The 21863-nt window shown below is 44.5% G+C and overlaps 1 protein-coding gene across 5 annotated transcripts in view; it reads right to left on the reverse strand.

Annotated features, from left to right (window-relative positions):
* The window catches only part of ptprsb (protein tyrosine phosphatase receptor type Sb), a 76869-nt gene extending 57166 nt beyond the window's left edge, over nucleotides 1-19703 (reverse strand). For 2 of the 5 annotated variants that reach the window (XM_086129359.1, XM_086129356.1), the window contains exons 1-3: nucleotides 19401-19701; nucleotides 5467-5680; nucleotides 754-899 (exon numbers count right to left, since the gene is read on the reverse strand). In XM_086129359.1, the coding sequence (XP_085985485.1) occupies nucleotides 754-899; nucleotides 5467-5611 (291 nt within the window). In that variant the 5' untranslated portion in view covers nucleotides 5612-5680; nucleotides 19401-19701. Of the gene's footprint in view, nucleotides 1-750; nucleotides 900-5466; nucleotides 5681-19400 lie in introns of all 5 variants that reach the window. The other 3 variants (XM_086129357.1, XM_086129355.1, XM_086129360.1) reach the window with 2 other exon arrangements.
* Between the last annotated feature and the right edge of the window lie 2160 nt (nucleotides 19704-21863).

Raw genomic sequence — 21863 nt, forward strand, 5'->3', positions numbered from 1 at the left:
TTCAAGGTTGTAAAAAAGGCGAAGGATACAAATTGACACCATTGTTGGAATTACACAATTGGGTCATCATGTTAAGTTGGGTTCCTGTATTTTTATTTTATTTTATTTTTTTACATGAGTGCAGATAACCCACAGAAAGGTGGAAAAGTGAGAAAGAGGTAAATTATTATGATTTTCTTTTTTTTTTAATAAACCACCGTGTGGACCTTCTAGCCGGTGTGGCTGCTTTGGAGCGCCTCGTTGTCCGCCGCGGCAAATGAGTGATGGGAAGATCAAAAGTGGAGATGTTTTGGAGGCTACAACGTGTATTTATGTGAAGTCATAAGATACTTGACAAAATAGCATCCTGTTTTCCCAAGTCGTACTAGTGGTGCTTGATTGACAGCTCCCACAGCTTCCAAGAGCGGAGAGAACCGCGTGATTTTTACTGACGTTGAAGCCCCATTTGATATACTTGCCTTTTTTTTTTTTAATGAATCATTTAAAATTGGCAACTTGGCACTTTTCTGGGTAGTGTGGACTTCACATGGTACTTTCCCGTTTCATGTTTAGGAAACAGATGACATTTTTAAACAGGCTGTAATTATACACTGTCAGAAGCATTGCAGCGATGTACTGTTCGCTAAAACATGTGCTTCAGGGCTATTTGATTAAAAAGTACATGCAGAGACTCTAAAATCTAAATTCTTTGCCAAAGTGGCGCATGCCATGCAGCAAACGATCGACTTTGACATTGCGCACTGTGACAACCACCTCGATACGCTGAGAGTTGACTTTCTTGCCCTTCTTGTTCCAGTAGACGACCGGCTTGGGATTCCCGGTGGCCTGGCACACAAACGACGCCACGCCCCCTGATACTCCAATCTGGTCTGTGGGAATCTTGGTGAATTTGGGCGCAGCTGAGAGGAGAAAAGCAAAAAAAAAATGCATGTGAATGTTGACCAATGACACAACAAACACCCTGCTGACCATGTCCCAACTTGTTTTGTGCTGCATTTTGTTGAGCAAAAATTCCTGGTTATCATCTGGAGGACACGCTGAAGGACTTCCAGTGGGTCATAAATAAAAGATTGGCTTGGGCTTTAGAGGAACGCCTCTCTGTGTCCAACTCTCTTACACTCTGCTTTTTTTCCAGCCCAGTCAAGCTCTGAACTGCAGCAAAAGACACTCTTATGCAAGCATTAAGCGCATAACATGACAAACATAAGCATCTAATTGGTGTGCATTAATAGCAGGCGGGTCAATTTGTCAGCAGAAGCATCACCTCGGGGGATTTGCACTTGTAAATTGTGAAGATCTTGACCATTTCGGTCAGCCCATCAACATCACTGTGAATTTGTTTTACCCAGAGGGGGGAAGTTGAGGAGAATGATGGGGAATATTATGCTTGGTGTTGGAGTGCAGGATTAGAAAAGTGCTGCAATTGCCCTCTGCACGAAAACAGCAATTTTCCAAGCCGGCCATTGAGCCAATATGACCGAACCTACATTTTTCCTCGCAAGTGAGTCAGATCAATCAAAGCGCCCCAACGCTCACCCGCCCCTTTGCTATCTGTCTGTGGCCTGTTGCCATGGTGGCCAGCTTAACTCCTCGTCAGCTACAGAATCGCTGCGATCCATCAGGGTGAAGGCAGGATGACCCTTACCATGGCAACCTGAATCCCTCCTCCCACCCCCCCTAAGTCTGGGCGGCTCAGGTCCTGCTGTGTTGACTCACTCCTGATTTTCTGAAGACAGAATAGGAGCTGAAAAAAGAATAAAGCCGCCATCAAATAATCACTTACGGATTCTAAAAGGCTGTTTGCGCGTTTTCGCATCTCCGAAGCGAAATCAACCAATCAATCAAACCTGATTTGGAAAGCGCCTTTTATACATCATCCTTAAACCAAGAGTGCTTCACGCAATCCTCCCCCCCCCCCCCCCACACACAGTCCTCACCCCAACGCATGGCCACCCCACCACCCACAAGGACCCAAAGAGAAAAATACAAAAATAAATAATAAATTAAAATATCAGAGCCATATAAAATAAATAGTAATAAAAGACTAAAAGTACTGAAAATAGTAAGTATGTGTAAATAAATAGTAGTTTACAGCTTAAAACGTTAAGCAAACCAGAAAGTTAAATATTACTGAAAATGTGGATTAAAAAGATGGGTGTGGAGTCTAGTTTTGAAAACAAGAACATCCTCTGCAGCCCCGAGGTTCTTTGGCAGGCCGCTCCATCAACGGGGGCTGTAAAACAGAAAACAGATGCCTCGCCGTGTGTGTGGGTCCTGGACTTTTGGAATGACTAAAAGGCCGGAAGTTGATGACCTCTGAGCTCGCGAGGGGTTGTTCAGTAAAAGGAGTTCTTGCTCCAGCGCCGCAACGTTCTCCTCGGCGAGGAACTGTCGGATGCTCAGGGCTCGTTTTGCAACGCTGTATTTATTTAGTTATTTCATTTTAATGAACTAAGACTATGCAAGCAAAAGTTACGCCAAAACTCTCCTAGTAAAATGTACTTTTCTGAGTGAAAAAAAAAATCTGTCCTATTTTTTTTTTCTTTCCCAGTGTAAAATTTACTCTTAATATTTTACCCTCAAAGTTTACGCTGTATAGACAGGACCGGTTTGATTTTGAGAGCCTATCCTGTGCACCGCCATCTTTAGGTGACACCACAGATTCTCTTTTGGATTTTTGGGTTTGGCTTTGCCACTCCAAAAAGTACAATCATCATTTGAATTCAGTCGATTCTTCCTCGGCTTTCCATGAGACATCTGGAGGTTTTAGGACAAAAAAAAAAAGTTGTCGTAAACATCACCCCACCCGTCCCTAAAGCCCCAGTTCCAGCTGAAGAAATACTCCCACCAGCAGATTGTTCTGTGGGAGTGGCATTCCTCTGGTGATTGTGCAATTTTGTTTTGGCGCAAAATGAAAAAATTGAGGCCAGAAATTCTTCCCGGGTGTCATCAGACCACAACACATTTTCTGGCTTGCATTTGGGTCATGCGAAGATTGTTTTTCAAAGATGTAGCAACGCCTCGGTGGGTGTTTTTGTATTATTTCTCAAAAGAAACCCACTTCAAGAAAAAAAAATAAATCAAGCAAATCCCAGAGGGTCAGAAATGAAGTGGTCTCATTTAATGCTTAGCCACAATCCTCACCAGGATGATACATAAAGCTGCAGTTGGCACAGCGCAGTCAATCAGAACACATTTGGAGCTGTCACGTGAAGTCTCCAGAGCACCGTATATCTGGCCGACTAATCTCAAAGAGAGGCTCGGGGACATTGGGAGTCGTGAGCCCCTAAAACCTGCTAAACTACAAAAAAAAATAAAATAAAATAAATTGTAACCTCAGACTGCCTTGTTCCTGTGACAGGATTATGCCTGAATTTCATATGCCTTGTTGAGCTCGAACATGATCTCGTTGGCTTTATGTACAGTCCAGAATGTTTTCTCTACTCCCTTAAATGCGCTTCAACACCAATCCTCTTGCAAAAGCGACCCCGCTGGCAATGTTACCACTTAAGCCTCTTCTTAAAGCCAGGGAAAAGCCCCCAGCAAGGCACTGACTTTGGGTGGATTTGCACGCAACAAAAACTTGTTATGACATGGCGGTTGTGTCGAGCCGCCTGCAAAATAGGGGCATAATGAGGGGAATCTTTCTCTTAATAAAAGCTTCCGCTTGTTTTCACCGGAGCAGGCTAATCTCCTACCCATTGCCTACTTTTGGTGATCGTCCAAGTGACTGACTGACAGGCTGCGATGCGGTGGCAGGTGTAACGAAGCAATCAACATCGGGAGGAAGGGAAGTCTATATGGCGGCGACAAATCGGGATGTGACAGTCCCTTGGAAGTGGTAAATGCAAGTGAAATGCATCCTCTTTGAAAGACAGCAAGAGCTGCTGTTACAAATTGCATTTGGCTCGTAGTTAGAAAAATGACTGATGTTCAGGGGTTGACACCGAAATCAGCCGTGGTCTGACAAGCCTTGAAGCCCATTTTGATGATTAAATCACGATTGATCATTGAAAGAGTTCCAACATTTGGTGCTATGTCTCCCAAATGAAATATAATACTCTGTATTTTCTCCGATGCCTTTTTTTACATGAGATGCTTCGACAGCCCGACAAAAAGGTTGCCAAGAAAACGTATAGCTTCACCGCATACCGCGTAGACGAAACGTGTGGTCACCGATATGACAGCCAAATTACCTAATTAGCCAAACATAAAAACAACATGACAACAACAAGAATACCTTCCAGAGAAATGGAATTTGCATTCTTTGTTTTGCGAGTGTGTGTGCGTGGGTGTGTGCGTGTCGACCACTGAGGCAGGAAATCTGTGCAAATGTTGTCATCAAAACGATGATGAGAAACATGCTGATGGAACCTCCCGGCTTATCAAAACGCATTAACAAGCAACGGTCCAGTTCCAATGTACTCACATCGCGGCTTTCGCTCCTCTACATGACACGCGCGCGCGCACACCCGCACACTTTCTCACAGAAGTGCAAACACGGGCGTGCCAAATCCTACACACGTACCCCCATATCTTCACACGATGGTACAATACATTCACACCTGATTATACAGCAGCAGCCATTCACCAGAAGAAGAAGCGAGGCCCGGACGATTGGTTGGAAAAAGGGTCGGAAGGTTGTCTCGGAAGGTAACAAGACGGCAAGACATCAAGAAATGCTCAACTCCGATTGACTGGTTGTCTATTTCAATGTCAACGTCCAATATCTTCAGACGTCCTGCCTATTTCCTGAGAAATGCTCCCCGGCGATCGCCGAATTTGAGTTGCTATGGCAACCAAATGATTATGTAGGACAGCCTGTTTTCGCAAGAATTTAGGAAGGTTTCAGACAAAAGGAGCGGACTGGAATGAATGGAAACGGACATACAGTATTGTGCAAAAAAGTCTTATGGACACGCATGTGTTCCTCCACCGTGTTGAATGTTTAGAATTTTTAAAGAAAGGTACCACTGTATTGTATAAATGAACAGCAAAATAGATTGCAAAGAAACAAACTCTTACAAAGTAAAATACAGTGGTACCTCTAATTTCAAAATGAATTGGTCCTGGAAGTAAATTTTGTAAGTAGAGACACGTTTTCCATGTAAATGTCCTAATCCGTTCCAAGCACCCAAAAAATTCAGACAAACCCGGTAAATGTTTTCTAAAGCATAAAAATGCATCAAATTTCGTATGAAGAGATGTTCCTAAGTGGAGGTATCACTGTAGTTGTGAATACTGTCGTATTTGAGTGCTTGTGTGTGCATTGAAGGGGTGCGGCCTTCTGAATTAGTCTGTGTGTCAGCATCTCCTTGTGAGTGTTCTCAGTCTGCATTTGTATTGATCCTGAAAGCTGAACGTTTGTCTGTGACTGGGGCTCGCTTGCACCATGTGCAAGCGAGTGAAGGAGTGCATGTATGCTTCAATAACATGACGAGGAAAAGGAAAACACACCAGACATACCTGGTACTGCGGAAAGATCGGTCACTGTAATTAGCAGGATGATGAGATGCAGAAGGAGACACAGGGGGGAGGTCCTTGGGCGGAACCCGGGGATCAGCCTGCTGAACTGGACCAGTGCTCCTCTGCCTGTGCTGCACAGATGCATGGTCCCACTGTAGGCTGCTTGGAGATGACTGAAATGTGATTTGGGCTTCACTCAGCAGGGGTAGGCACTCTGTAGACACACACAAACACACATACAAATACATGAAGGTCAGCCAAAGCGGTTGAAAACATCACCACATCGCTGATTCATCGCTGAAATGTCAGTGCACTGCCAGGGGAAGAGGGGCCTCATCCAAAAATTTTCAAAGCGAGGTAGGAGAAAACCCTCCTCGTGAAGGAAAAACTAAAGGCAAATTCATGCTAATGCAGGATTAGGGCTTTTGATTTTGCCGCAGCACTTCTAACTGGGATTAGGGGCTCATGTGGGCCAGCCCTGACTCAACTAATACCAGAACAAAAGCGCCACTATGCGCCGGCTAAGACAAGAAAGAGGCCCCAAATTGTTATTTTGCCACACGGCTTCAGCATTAATGAGCCTCGGTGCTAGTGAACCGTGAAATAAGCTGCAGCGATACATTTTTAAGTTGCTTGACTCTCCTCAAAAGTCATAATAACTAATTTATCACTAGCTCTGACTTAAGTAATTCGATTTCACTGTTATGGCGGAACATAAAGGAATTAATTAATAATAGCGCTCGAGTGTGTTTCCGTAATGGATAACATTTAATTGAGGGGTCAGAACGCGGCAAAACTGCAATGGCGGCACATACGTCAAAGACGGTAAATTTGGGGAAGGTTATCATCCCCTTCTCATAAAAGCGCGCGCGGCCTCGCACGTATGGCGTGGCATCATTCAGCTCTGTGTTCTTGCGGAGAATTACAAAGGCTCACTGTCCCTGACTCGATAACTCTTCAGTCGTGTCCTCCTCTGCCATTCCTTCAGGTCAGAACACAGATGGGGAAGAAAGGAGCCTTTGTTAACCGACCGCGTATGACGCGCGCGAGGCCTAAGCCGAGCACCAACACCGACTACGCCTTAATGTAGTCGTTTGAGTTCGTTACAGTACACATGAACCTTCATGTCTCAAGCGACTCAAGTGAACCGTGGCGCAAAAATGACAGTCAGCAACTCTTCGCCACGCACGAGACACCGAGCACCGCACAATGTCCGAAGCGCTAAAATTGAAAAACTGCGGCCCCGTATAGTGTTGGAGGCTCCACATACAATGCACTGCAATGTTTTAGTTTTTATTGACAAAGTGAGGAAATGGGCAAAAATAAAGAGTGTGGATTTTTTTCTTTTTAGACTGCTGAAATGATCATTTTTTCCCATTCATCAAGTGCACCTGTGCACTTCGGTGACACAGACTCTCTTCACTTTTGATTTCTAGTAGAAATGGAAACATATACAGCCACGTTCAGACAACACATGAATACGTTGAATGAATATCTCTGGTCATTAAGGTGTATTTTTTTTTATATGCTTTTTTTGTATTCTGAGCAGACGATTGATTAATCCTCCGATGCCCCCTTCCCCCCAAAATGGAGGGGAATATTATATATATATATATATATATATATATGTGTGCGTGTGTGTGTGTGTGTGTGTGTGTGCATCGGGGGAAAAAAACTGAATCTGAGAAAATGCAAATTTGTGAGTGCCGAGTATATATAGGTTTGGACTCTAGTTTTAAATTGTAACATCACCATTCACCACTAGATGGCAGACATGGCTTAGCTGCACTTACAGAGGGTCTTACATTGCCTGATACTACAATATGCGGAGTCCTAATAATTGTCTTGAAGAGTTATGAAAAATGAAACATATTAAAAGCACATATTTTACATGTGTGCACATCATATTTAAAGTGTCATTTTATTTGATTTTATTCACATTTGGTTTGGAAGTGCGGAGTCCTATGTGCCCCCCCAGTGGCATGAAAAATTGTGGCGCCACACTCCAGCATTTAACTTGCCCATCCCTGCATTTGATATAAACCATGACATGTTTTATATATTTGCAACGTGCTAGCGATGGTATGAAGATGTGGATGAAGTCGGGTAACTGAAGGCCAAAGTACTAACTTACATGGCCCGCCACGGGTAAGTGTCCAGAGCGTGACACGGGATGTATTTGCTGTTGAGAGTCCATATTGTCATTGATGTATCAGCGTGCACAAATGCGACGCCTTCACCGTGACATCCCCGCCGCGTGGCCGCTAATGGTGTGTCGAGATTACCGCTGACCCTTCCTGGCCTATTTTCCTAAACGAAAGAGGCATTTCTGGTGCGGCGCATATTCAAAGACTCCCCCGTCTACTTATCGAGCTAATGACCTGCTCCAACACATTACTGGCTGCCACTTCCTCCCTAAAAATAGCCAATCTGGAAAGGCACGTCTGTCTATCCGATATACGGGCACTATTTCGTTCACCGCTTCGTAGCCTCTGTCTTATCTCGGACCGGTGTAATCGGGGCTTGAATAGAAAAGCTTTCAACATGTCCGTTTTTCAATTGAACAATATGATAAGAAGAATCAGGGCTCGTTCAAGCTCCAGCGGCAGCACGTTAAGTAAATTCCCCTCTAAGGGAAACTCAATTTGCTGCTGTTAATCTAACTAGGGCCGCCGCTCAGCGCGCAGACACATGGCCACTCCGACATTCGACGCTGCTCAGATATTTTTCACTGTCTGCTCCCTCTCTCCCGTTTTGCCCGCCATTGCCGATGCCTCCCTCCGCCTGCCCTCGGCGTAACCCCTCATATCTTTTCCGCGGTTTATCGGGGGGCACCCTGTTGCCTTTCACCTGCTGACAAAAGCCCTCTCTCTCTCTCTTCCCCTTTCCACTTTTGTCACTCAATCCGCTTCCGAAACCCTTAATCTTTCCCTCGTCTCACTTCTGCATGAGCTGCCGTATTCTTGAAATCTTCTCATCTCCCTCCTCCCTGTCCTCCGTCTCCTTGTTAAACTCTCGTGACGCCATCCTCAGCGCGGCACCCTTTCGTTCACCCCCCCCCCCCCCCTCCTGCCTCCCTCCTTCCTGCAGCGCGCACTCTAACCTCAAGCTCACGGCCAAATCTTCTCTCCTGTGTCCAGCTGCTCTGCATCGGCTCCTCCAGCTGCTGATGCTGAGCCTTCGATGGCATTCAAGCAACATTCTTTGCAGCGTCTTACAGCTAGGTTATTGGAGGGAGCCGGCCAAAGCAGACGCTGTGAGCAGGGGCGTGCTGGTGCTTGGGTTCCAGTCTTTGGGCGTGTAGCATGAAATGCACTGATGGAGCATCGAAAGGAAAATATGAGGTCAGTATTGGGATCTGATCTTTAGAGGTGCTCATTCTAATCGGAATGTTGAGAATTTGTGACCTTTTCAGGGACCTCCTCATATTCTTAATTAAAACATGGCTGCCATGTGCACCCCTGAATACCCAAAAAAACCACAAAGGTCACTGAGGACGTCTCCCTGCAGCGTTTTCATCTTGTGAAAGGGACTTTGACATTATTCTCACATTGCATAGTAAAATTTTGTGTCATATGTTGCCCACTTGGCATCCATTGCAGTCTAGTCATCCTGGAAGGGGGAGTCTCCCATCTGCGGGCCCTCCTCAAGGTTTCTCATTTTTCCTCCTTTGCCCTCCTGAGGGCTGAGGTCAGGGGATGTCGTGAATATTCGTCACCTGTGGGCATGTGAAGCCCTTTGCGACTAAGGTTTATATAAAGAAATGGGTTTGTCGATTCCGAAATGTGCCATTTTTCAAATGATGCATTGTTTATCGGGAATGATTTCATGAACACCCAAGATACAACTCACCAACCCCGGTGTGAGAGCCACTGGTCTAAGGTCAATGCCGAGTAAACGATCGCGGATCAAATCTGTTCTGGCAATTACAAAAACAAATTAGATTGCGGACATTTTTGAATGGTTTTAGATCAGTTATTCCCAAGCACAGACGGGGATCATCTGCTGTGCCGTGGGAAGTAATCCAACGTAATTAGTCCGAGTATGATGATTTATTTAGCACAAACAATGCAAATCGGTTGATTTATGTAGGCCAGTTATGCAGTGGTGACAGGCAGAACAATGAAACGCTCTTCCGCTTGACGGCAGAAGATACACACAACCTCTTGCCATTCATACGACTGTGTAGTAAGCTTTGTGTTCAACCAAACAGGCACAGATATCACATTAAGCCAACTTGTAAAGAAATTAAAATGAGATCATCATTATTTCAATCAACTGAATCTGCTCCGGTGACATTTTTGTTGAGTGACACGCCATGAGATTTTTCAAATGTAAAATAGATGTGTTGGCTACTTTTAAGGGCTGGGAGAAAAAAAATACAATATTTTGGAGAAAAAAAATCTGCTGACATGTCCACATTTGTTCATTTCCATGTTTTTACACAAATCATGATGGTTCAGTCTCCACATTTGTTTGTTCACTTATTGACCAAAATGGCTTAACACACACACACACACACACACACTATTTTTGGGGGGTTGTTTTATTTTCCTGAAAAGTTTTTGGAGGTGTGAGGATTCCGTCTGATGCCAGCGATATTTTAGCAGCGAATATACCGTGAGTGTTGATAAGGGCGTAAAAAACACGTATGTTGAGCATGTATGCATTATAAGGCTGACATCACAACACGCTGTAACTGATCATCAGCCTCAGCGTCAAGAACACACGTAACGCAAGAGAAGGCGTTACAGTGAGGCGGGAGGTAGGGAGGGAGGCTTATTACCGTTTCAGTGTGACAAACACAGATGGTTATCCAGACAGAGAGATAGATGAGGGATGCATGTGCTATTTATTGCATGGAGCAGATAATGACACCGCAAGCTCAGGTGGTGAAATGTACACTGGTTATTGTGCGCCATCAGACTGATGTAATAACACTGTTTAACGTGGCCCAGCTCCCCCGAGAGCCCCTGGAAGACTTTTTTTTTTTGCCATCGCACCCATTTACCCATGATGCCTTTCACCACGAGAAGGTGCCGACAATAGCTACAGACTTGTCTCCATGACAAGTGACAGGCACAAAAAAAAAAAAATTGATCATTCTGCAGCGCATTTGAAGCCATGAGACATTTTCACGTCATGCGTCTCTGATTGTAGATCACAAAAGTACAAATATATTGCTCTACATTGCACCACCAAAACTTTACGGCGGAATCCTAATTAATTCGCAGTCACTTTTTGTTCTTGCATGTTTACACCCCGGCCTGTGTGATCTACTCGTGCTCACGATGCAGCTCCAAAATAACCCCGTTTTCAATTATTCATGGCTTTGTGTGCCATTCTTTTGATAAGTTGAGAGGAATGCCGTCTTAGTCACACACTTGGAGCGGCGGGGACTAATATTACCTCACGCTTCCTGTGACCCCGCAACCTCTAGGCGAGTGACACTTGCAAATTCATGTACACCCACGAGGCAATTTGCACACATAAAACAGCTGACAGGCAGGCACATATGAAACCCCACCCCCTCCCCCTCCAAAAAAAACAAAAACGTCCACGCAAACATAGCAGATGGCAAGGCATCGTGGGGGAGATTGGCAGTCTCTCTCTGTCACACTTTTCACTTTTAAACACAAACTTGAAGACACACACACAAACACATTGAGGATCAGAGGCACAGGATGAAGTATGGCTTACTGCAGGCATGAGTTGTGTTGCCCTGGTTACATTTTTAGGAGTGTGGAGAAAAAAAAAAGAAATCATATCTAAGGCTCTTGAACAGAAAACGCACCTGTCACTCAAATATGGAGAATCGTTGCCCTGAATATAAACGAATGTGGGTGCCTCAGCAGCATTTCAGTTTTTCTTAATGCTTTCAAATGTTTACATGGGGGGGTGACAACTTGTTTACGTTCACTGGTTCCAACAAAGGGTACGTGCGCATAATGTAATGAGATCAAACGAAATCGTGGAGCTGCACGTATCAAAGATGTGGCTTTTCAAGAATGATGCTCAGTTTAAATGTTTACACCAATGCGGTAGCACCTGATTAGATTCTATTTTGGGAGGTTTCTGCTAAATGTCACAATGTAATTTACACGGTGAGGCTGATTGGACAGAGGATTCAAATGATGATGAGGACACATGGCATCATTATTCAGGGTATGAAGACATTCGTAAAACAAAGTCGAGATTTAGGACCAATATTTATGTTGGTGGTCGCCCAATTAACTTTAAAAATAGACGAGGAATGAAGTGAGGAGGAATGTTTGTGCAGAGCAATAAAAATAAGCAGCAGTGCTTGAAAGACCCGTTATTTTTTTCCAGACACGAGCCGTCATTTCGTCAATTACACCGGGCAACAGCAAATTTTAATCAAGGAAGGCTTTTTGCGACCCCAAATGTATACCTGACGCTGATTCGACGTTCATTCGGTATTTCAAACAACCACACACTGTACCTTTTGTGTCAGTTTAGCTATATGCTAACAAGCTATGCAACAAATCATAAATGGGCGAAAACGAATCACATCTGTGTCGCCGTTTTATAACCCTTATAGATATTTGAACAAACACAGTGCAGCAACACATGTAACCAGACAACATAACACTATTCACGAGCATACATTCTTAATCCTCCACCAAAAAACGACTAATATTACTGCAGATTGCTGAGTCACTTACAGTCATTGTTCATTATTGTCTCCATGACTGTACTGTCCTGAAAACTCAATTTTCTGAAGCATTTTTCTTTTTTTGAGGGGCGGGGGTGAATATATCTCATGAGCTCAGTTCTTATCTAATTGACGTGTATGGCTCATGAGAGCCGCATCCTCTCTGGCGTTTTAGTTTTTACAGCAAGCGTTTTTTTTTCTCGATGTTCCCACTTAATTCGCCATTAAGGTGTGACTAACTGGGAGGAGGAAATTCAAAGTGATGGATTTATAGACACACTTTGCTTCATTTGAGCAGCATTAAAAGCAGCAGCACCTGCTTTTTGGTGCTATCGTCCGCTTTGAGCGGTAATTGAAGACGCTATTAACCTTTCCCAATGCACAACATCAGCATGTCATTAAAATTACACAAAGGCAGCGCGAGTACTTTGGACCATTTTAGCTGCCTGGATCCCCCCCCCCCCCCCCCGCCCCCTCTCCCATAAAAATGCTGCGGATGTGCTTCAGCTGTTGCTCATCACAATTTCATAGGTGGGACAACACAAGAAATTGATGATGAGGTGTGAAAGGACGGAGGGAGAGAAGCCTGACTAAACTTCTCTCTCCATGAAATGCAATATAAAATGCTCCGCAAAGCTGCCACAGCCCAACAACACGGTAATAAACACCCACTCCTCGTATTGGAGCTCCAAGGTCAAAACCCAACATTGCTTCCTCTAATGGAGGCAGTAGATCAGCTGGGCCACAGATGAAGTGGCTTCCACTGAGCTGAAAAAATTTCCAAAATGGCTAAAAGTGCAAAGAGAGAAGATTATAACCGGGGGATCAGAGGAGCGGAAACACCCGGGAAGCGAGCTGCTATCTTCACACAAGCAAGAGCGTGTCGGAATAAGTCAGATACACTCAATTTAATCATTGAATGTAGGATAACATCTAATTAAGACACATTCTAACGAGATTACATTAACGAAGTCGCCCTTTCTTACTCCTACCTTTTTCATTTATCCACCCGCCCGTCTTTTTGCCCTCGCTTAACAAATAGAGGACAATTAATGATTCATACGTGACAACAACGTTTGGTCGGTGCTTAATCACTCAGTAGGAACAAAAACCAAGGACGGGCACATTCTGTATTCCGTAGCGTTTCGTTTAAAATGTCTGTCATCAATGATCGCTCGTTCTCTGTTCTGCGTTTCTTGTCAGAGGCGAGCCACTGCTTGTGGAGGCAGCCACTCATTTTGCAGTCTGACAGTTGAGTCCTTGTCAACTTGCAGTCCAATTAGCATATCTAACGACAGCATAATACTCTAATACCGGCTACTTTATGTACATACTGATCACAGTGACAGTAGTTAGACAATTTTATGTCCCTCTAAGATCATCTAGCGTCTAGCCATCCACGCATCCATCCATCAATGTCACAGCCATCATTTCAGAAGCGACGATGCCAAATTTATGAGGAGTGAGCCGACCTGGATGAGCAAATGTTCATGTTCATCCTCACATATTCAACGTATCCTCTCCGGATAGCGTCCAAAGAACAAAATAAACAGTTGTCATTTGAAGGTCAAACTAGGGCTGCACGATTACGCTCCCCCCAAAAAATAAACGTGATTATTTATTTTTATATCAATTTTTGATCACATTTATTCATAAGATAAGATAAAAAAAAAAACTTCATTTGTCTCACAATGAAAGAAATTTGAGTCGAAGAAAAGTCGAAAAACATGAAGTATTTGCATGCACAAAATACATTTTAAAATGTCTACGCAGCGACTGGTCATGATGCATTGAAGGGCAAATCAGAAACAAAAACATGTTGAAAAGGTTTTGAGGGCAGGGAGGGCAGAGGTGCCCTTATTTTTTTATATCTTGATTTATAGAATTTGTTGTCGTCATTTTTCAGAAGAATGCTTGGTTAAATGTGAATTGTGAAAACACCACACACACACACACACACACACACACACACACACACACACACACACACACACACACACACACACACACACACACACACACACACACACACACACACACACACACACACACACACACACACACACACACACACACACACACACAGAGGACAAACACCTCCATCCAAGGCACACCGAAGCCAATTAGCGAGCTCCTCCAGGAGTTCGGCTCCCTGACAACACGGAACATTGCCATCTCTCAGGACTGTCATTGTAATTGTCGTTGCCTTTCCCATGTCATCATCATACCCCAACGACACTTCGTTAACAAGATATGCAAAGACCCCCACCCCCCTCCTTATTTATTTCTAAGATGATCATCATAGGCTGAAAACCGTAGCCTGAAGAAATGCAGTCACTTGGATGAACTCCCTAATTGCTCGAGCATTCCAAAAGAATCCAGGGTGGACAACATTCCAGTGATTGGAATAACAATGGCACTCACTCGCGTTACTGTAAATACAGACCGGCACCTGGCACCCAAAAAAAATAATATGAAGCTGAAATGAAATCATAAAGAGTACCGCAGACTGTGCCGATGATGACTTTTTACCTCCTCCTGTGCTGCATTCTAGAAACACAATTACTTATTCATTCTCAGTTTATGTAAAAGATTCACAGCCCGATCAGGATGAGCCTTATTAATTTTCTGGAGATGTTCTGTTTGCCCGGGATTCGATTCTCTCCCGTGTATTTGCGCTACTATGGTACTACCTGACTGACTTTGTCACGTGACCTGCAGCCCAGAGGGAGCTCATTATCTCGCGACGGCAGCGCTGCTGAGATCATCTACGGAACTTTACTTTACATTACGGTATTTGCTTAAGGTTAAGATAGAGCAGACAGCGGGGACAGAATGCGAAAGCATCACTGATGGATGGGTTCCATTTCGGAGAGGCGGCATATTGCTGGGGACCGAAATTCCGCTTAAATGCTCCACGCGCATTCGGCCTTGCGGTTTTGTCACTAACCAGCCATTGCACGACATCGTGATGGAGATGAAATTTGTGACGGCAAATGAATTTCTCCTTGAGGAACGATCAACGGGTGAATCGAATCAAAAACTGCAAGTAATGGGCTAGAAAAAATGTGCTCGTCCTCTGTCTTGCTCAGACTGGACGAAAATCTGTCGCGGTAAATGAAACGCACGCATGCCAAAGGAAACAGACTTCTGCTCGGATCCTTTCCACCAAATGACTCGTCATTACGCTCAGCCACGCTTCAAATAAATTCTTCCTTATCTTTGCATTTGTGGGGACAAAAACAAATCACGAAAAGTCGCAAAAAAACGTTGAGTCAGATCAGCAGGACCCTTCTGCATCCACAAACACCTGACTGGAAATCAGCAACCTGTACATATACAGTGGTATCTCCACTTACGAACGTCTCCTTATAGAAAATTTTCATGTAGAAAAGATCAACACCAGTCAATGATGCTACTATAATGATGGACATGTATTGGTTGATTTAAATCAAACCTTTATTTACCGCTAATCGACGAAGGCAATTGAGAACAGATTCTCATTTGGTTTATTTTGCCCAATGACGCGTCAGCAGTGACTGCAACCCCCCCCCCCCCCACCCCCCAAAAAACAGCCCATTACAGTAAAGTCAGACCACACAGCAAGGAAACACGCGAGGCAAAACGATACAAGCCATTACTGGGATGACTTTAAATCCCATCGGGATGCTTTGATAAGCTCTAAAAGTGGACACATTCAAGGAGCACACAACATTGTAACACCTCCCTACTGTCTACCCAATGTCCTCAGATTAGAAATAGCTGGATATTATAACATCAGGCGGGCCGCACATGGACTGAAGTGGACGATCGTAAAAATCAAATCAAATAAAAATACAGTTGGCAATTGCCCTTTACATACTAGTCGACTAACCCTCGCACGTGTCACCGACTACCATCTGTACTAGATGGCGGTAAACTTTCCACATCCAACAGCACATCATGAATTTTCAACCAAATAACTAAGACCCTCGGACGGTTCATCACCAAGCAAATCTTAAATGTTCTTGTCACACAATGTACCATCCATCCACCCATGTTTGTTTTTACAAGCCTGCATACAAGTTGACGAAGGATGCAAGGTAGCCTACGCCCAGGACCGGTTGAACAAATCACAACGTGCAATCCTACTGGACCTCAAAGTCGATTATGCCAGATCTTGGAGTCAGTTCCGATGAGACATTTTGGCTTGTCTTGTGTCAGCCATCTTGTCAGTCAGGCCTAATGGCTCCTGTCAGTCAGGGATGTAACTGTCAGACTGAGTCAATGGCCTCACGTCTCCTTCGCATTATTGAATCGTGACTATCCGCACATTTAGCCCCGGTTTCCACACGAGCAACTGAACGACGGTGTAGATCGACCTCAGCTACGATTTTCAACGGAGGAGGCAGCAGCAACATGGAGCCAGAACATCTTCCTTTCCATATGAACAAAGTGGAAGGTGGCGTGGGCAAGTGGGGGGAGGAGGCAATGAAGATGTCTTCAGATGTGTCAACTCTGATAAAAGGCTGACTGAAGACAAGGGACAAGTGGACAGCAGAAAAGAGGTCGTGGAGGAGTGTGCATAATTCATCCCTGCTGACACATCACAACCTGTGATTCATCTGGAGAAGGGCATCAAGTCAAGTCGCCATCCCGACATCTCCTAGCCTTCACTCTTGTGCACACGGCGCACCTGCACACACGCAACCGTAATGGCAAACGGCCACCTGGTTTAAAAATGGATGCGCGTGTGTCTGGAGACCTTCGACAAGGTCTCATACTTGTGCGGCTACTTTGGCTGTACACTCACTGACCTCAACAATGTAGGCACGCCAGCACAATCTTGAAAAGGTCCAACGCAAAATTATGTCGTTTGACACTGTCAGAGATGTATTCATATAACAATAAATGTATTATTATTGTTTTTTTTCCCAAATGACCGTGCTCATTTGTTTTTTAAATTCAAATCATGTTTTCTTTACACCCATAATAATTAGTGATGGGTTCTGCAAGTCCTTTCATTGCCTGACAGTGTTTCTTTCAAGGTATCGACTAGTTAATTACCGTGTTTTCTGCACTGAGGCGCTTCCGAGTATAAGGCGCACCTTCAACGAATGGCCTATTTCAAAACGGTTTTCATATATAGGACGCATCGCGTTATAAGACGCTAGATGGAGCTACGCTGAAGGGAATACAATACAATACAGCTTTATTTATAGAGAGCCCTGGCTGCCATTGCGTTTTGCATCCACACGTAAGGGCATTATCACGTATGTATCCTCTCTCGATTCAAAATCGCCCATATTGTGCCATCTCCAAGTACATCATATTGTGTGAAGATAGAATTCTAAATTTCACTCTTATATTCAGTCTCGCTGGATTGCGTAATTTCACATAATGAAGTAAACACCTAATTGCTTATTATTAGCATCATTTCTGCAATATAGTTTCCAGAGCTGTTCTCGTGTTGCTGATTATTCATTTTAGTTTAGGTTTTTGTTTTTTATTTTGGATGACATGAATGAACAGACTATGGGAGTGTTTTAGGGGTGACGTCTAGATATAAATTCATGCATACTGTGGCAGTATAACGAAGTGCATCCTGATTACGGTTGACATACGCACTTTTCTTAATTTATTATCAATCAGCGCTATAATGCTCAGCCATGTCGGGTAAGTTCTAAATGCCACGTGCGATGTTTGAGCCGAGCTCACAAAATCATGCTCTTTGAAATACCCCGCAAAGGTCAATTCATCTCGGGGTGTCGACAACAACCAACTCGTCGTCTTCCTTGTTGTATACAGGTGACTTTGCTCATCAAATTTGCCTTGATGTTCTCATTTCTTCAGGCTAACACGTGCACGGAGGCTATGACAAAACGCGAGGATGGACACCACGTTGTGAGCCAAAGGAAGAAAGCGAGCCAGGCGATACTGTGAGAACGCGGGAATAAGACTTCAATGAAGGCCTTTGACGAGCAACCAAAGCGGCTCCGTTGGGAGGGCGGCTCATTTGGCATATTCAAGATAGGACGGCTTTTGCAGTGCGGTATACGCTTTAGAGAGGCAGGAAACCATTGAGGCCCACAGTTGAACCCTGTGAAATGCTATTTGAGGGAATTCATGCCATGAGTGATTTCATTGTGCTCCTTGCACAGCCAAAGTGACTATCTACCAAGCCGTGGATTTCTGAGCTCTTTGAGGAGACGACGACGACTAAAGAATTCATTCACTTTCTGCACAATGACCTATTCCTGTCTGACAAATGCAAAAAATAAAATAAAATAAATAAAAATCCACATCTCAGTCTCTCTCATTAAGGTGAAGACGGTCGTCAGTGGAGGAGGGAGGAGATAAACACACTAAAGAAGGGAATTCATGCGTGAGGAATGACTGATTAAAATAATTAGGGATGTGGAAATGGTGTGGAACAATAACCAGCAAACACATTGTGCCTCAGGGAAAATGTCCCATCTGTGTGTGTGTGTGTGTGCGTGTCAGAAAAGACTCCCTGGGTTTCACCGAGACAACTTGAGATTTGGGCGTACACATGCAAGGGAGACCACAGAAAACCCAAACAGGCACACTGTAGAAATGTACTTATTAAAACCCTAAAAACAAGCATCAGCAGTGGGGAAATGTGCATGAGTAAATCAATGTATAATTAAACGACGCTCAGGAGCCTGTGCGTGTGTGTGCGTGGGTGTGTGTGTGTGTTAGCAAAAAAAACCCAACTGTGTGTAATTATAGACCTACACGAGTACACCGGTGTCATATATGCAGGTGCGCTTTATTATATGCACAGGCTGACAGCAGCAGATGCAGCCGCTAGTCTATTGTCTAGAAAACAGTCTGCTTAAATAAGTCCTTCCACTTTACCACCTGGTGCCACACACACACACACACACACACACACAATCTAAATTTCCCAGCAAAATCTGTTTCAGAAACCAGAGCTCTCATGGAACGCTCCTAAGTGATGAATGTCTTGCAGGCGGTTGAAATTAGAGTGGGGGATAAACAAAGGATGTTCCTGTGTGCATGGATCTCTCATGCAGCCCAGCTAACAATAAGCACAGGGGGCGGGGGGGGGGGGGGGGGGGGGGGATGCAAGGCACTCTCTCCTCAGTGCTGTTGCCAACCAGCCTGAACACAAGTCACAATAAATGGGCAGACACCCCGCGCATCCCTCCCGTTTATAAAAGCAGAAAGTGAAACAAAAAAATAACCTCACCCCCACGAATAAAGCTCCGCGGTGGGGTGCTGCGGGGCTTACCTTGGTCGCAGGTGCACCGTCTCCTGCGGCGTCTGCAAGATGCATGGGTGGATTTACAACTAGAAGAAGCTTCCTCGGCTGGTGGTGTAATCCAGTGGCAGGCCAGCTCCGATCAGACAGGAGGGGCTGCCTAATGCAGGGGGCTGCATGTCACGCGGGACCACCGTCCCGCGGCTCCTCGACGTCTTTTAGGGAGGGCAGAGATGGTCGCTCGGTTGGTCGGGCGGCTTCAGGTAGTGAAGCTTTATGTCATTGGGAGCCACTGTCTTCTGCCTGAATGTCCTTCTCCTTTTCTCTCCTCCTCCACCCCCCCCCTCCCTCCCAGCTCTCTCCTTCCTCTCTCTCATGCACACGCCGAAGCTCTTCTCCACCACCACCCTCCCCCCCCGACGTATGACGTGATGCAGGCGAAGTCTCCTATAGCAACCGTACCCCACCCCCCCACCCCCCACCCCATCAGCAGCTATTACCCCCCCCCCCCCCCTTTACCGATAGCACCCCCTGATATTCTCAAACTAGACCGCTGGCTGGTACAATCATGACAAAGAAAGCGTTTTAAAAATGGACTGTCAGAGTAAAATCCTTTTTGAAGCAAATATTGAATACATTTGACTTCAAATAATCGGGTTGAGTTGACTTTGGTTTCAACGTATAAATGCTTCGTTTTGTTGATCTTTCACCGATTAAAAAAAAAAAAGGAAGGTGGCGAACTGCTGCAATCAAAATGATGGGCCCCCGTTGAAAAGTGCAATCGTTCAATGGATTTAAATGGCTCTCCTGTTGGTTCATTACACGCTACTAAAAATAAAGAAATGAATAAAAAACTAAAATGATATGCTTGTGTTCCATTGACACGGCTGGATGAAGGCTTTGTTTCTAGAAATCCAAGCTTTCATTGGTGTTCATCCAAAAACATTAAAATGATTATTATGATCATATATTGTGGAACTTGCCAGGGCCAGGGTGCGTCGAATACTTTTGCTCGTGATAAGCCCGCTATCTAGTGGCCATTTGCTGTTATAACGCTTTATAGCAGAAGACGATCAAAGGCCTTCAGTTCTTTTTACCCCCAAAATAAATAATTATATGAAACTGTCTTTATACAAGGGATATATTTCATGTAATTATTTCATAATGCAGATATGGTCTAGATCATAGGTGTGAAACTCAGGTCCTGGAGGGCCGCTGTCCTGCATGTTTTCAAGTCTCCCTGTTGCAACACACCTGATTCAAATGATCAGATCATCAGCAAGCTCTTCGGAGGCCTGACATTGAACCTGTTCATTTGAATCAGGTGCGTTGCAACAGGGAGACTTGGAAAATATGCGGGTGGCCCTCCAGGACCTGAGTTTGACACCTATGGTCTAGATCAGGGGTGCCCATTAGGTCGATCCTGATCTACCCGTAGATCTAAGACAGGTCCCAAGTAGATCCGAGGAGTGTCGAGGAGAAAAAAAAAAAAACATTTGTGTGTCTTTGTACATGTTAGTAATATATTTTTTGTTAATATACACTGCACCCTAATCATCTTATCAGTCTCATTTTCACTAAAAAATATATTTTAAAAATAAAATAAAGCAGGTAAATCTTAAATTTACGGTGGCGTGATTACGTCACCGGACGTTGTTAGCGCTCAGCAGTTTGCAATTGCAGCTTGTGATCAGAGCTGTTGCGCTCTAGCTTTTATCGTCATGATTCTCATTCAGAGTTTGCTTCGTGTACAATTCACCGAGGGCACGGGCAAAGAATAGCAATCTAGGAGGGCCCAGGGAAGCACTTTAAAATGGTACGTGTGAGCTACGATAGTTAACAGGCTGAAAAAGTGCGATGCATGCCTCAGTTTCAGGCTGTTTCTCATCATGGCGTCCGCGCGCGTGTGTGTGTGTGCGTGCGCGTGCGCGCGCCGGTAAGGGTAGATCCCGGGAGGTTAGTTGATCGAAAAGTCGATCTTCGATCCAAAAAGTTCGGGCACCCCTGGTGTAGATGCTGAGACTGGAATAAGTTGCTCAGGTCTCTCACCAGAGAATGGACATTAACCGGGAGCGACACAAAATCTGACAGTTGTCTAAAAAGCAACAGTATCGGCGAACCTAAACACTATCAAAAGCGCTAATTTGCACTTCCATTTTAAAATTGAATATTCGCTTCCTAAAATGGCATTATTTATTCACAAGAGCCTACTCTTCCTTATGGAGCATTTTTCTTGGTTGCACTGCTTCCAGCGCTTCTCCGCGGAGGACAGATTGCTTTTGTCCAATCCAGATTTCAGCCTCTACTCGAGGCCTTCACAATCAATGGTGTTGGCTGACATAACCAATGTTAACAATGGGACTGTGTTTTTTAACTAATCCAATTTCAAATTTGCCAAGCTAACATAGTTGTATTCATTTGGGGCCGGATGGGTTCGGTGTTTGTCATTCCGTCCACAATAAAAGACGTCTCTGTTGACCAAGTGCCATCGGG

This window comes from Hippocampus guttulatus, chromosome 14 (genome assembly GCF_054856545.1).
Source record: "Hippocampus guttulatus isolate MCC_2025c chromosome 14, RoL_Hgut_1.0, whole genome shotgun sequence".
NCBI classification, from domain to species: Eukaryota; Metazoa; Chordata; class Actinopteri; order Syngnathiformes; family Syngnathidae; genus Hippocampus; species Hippocampus guttulatus.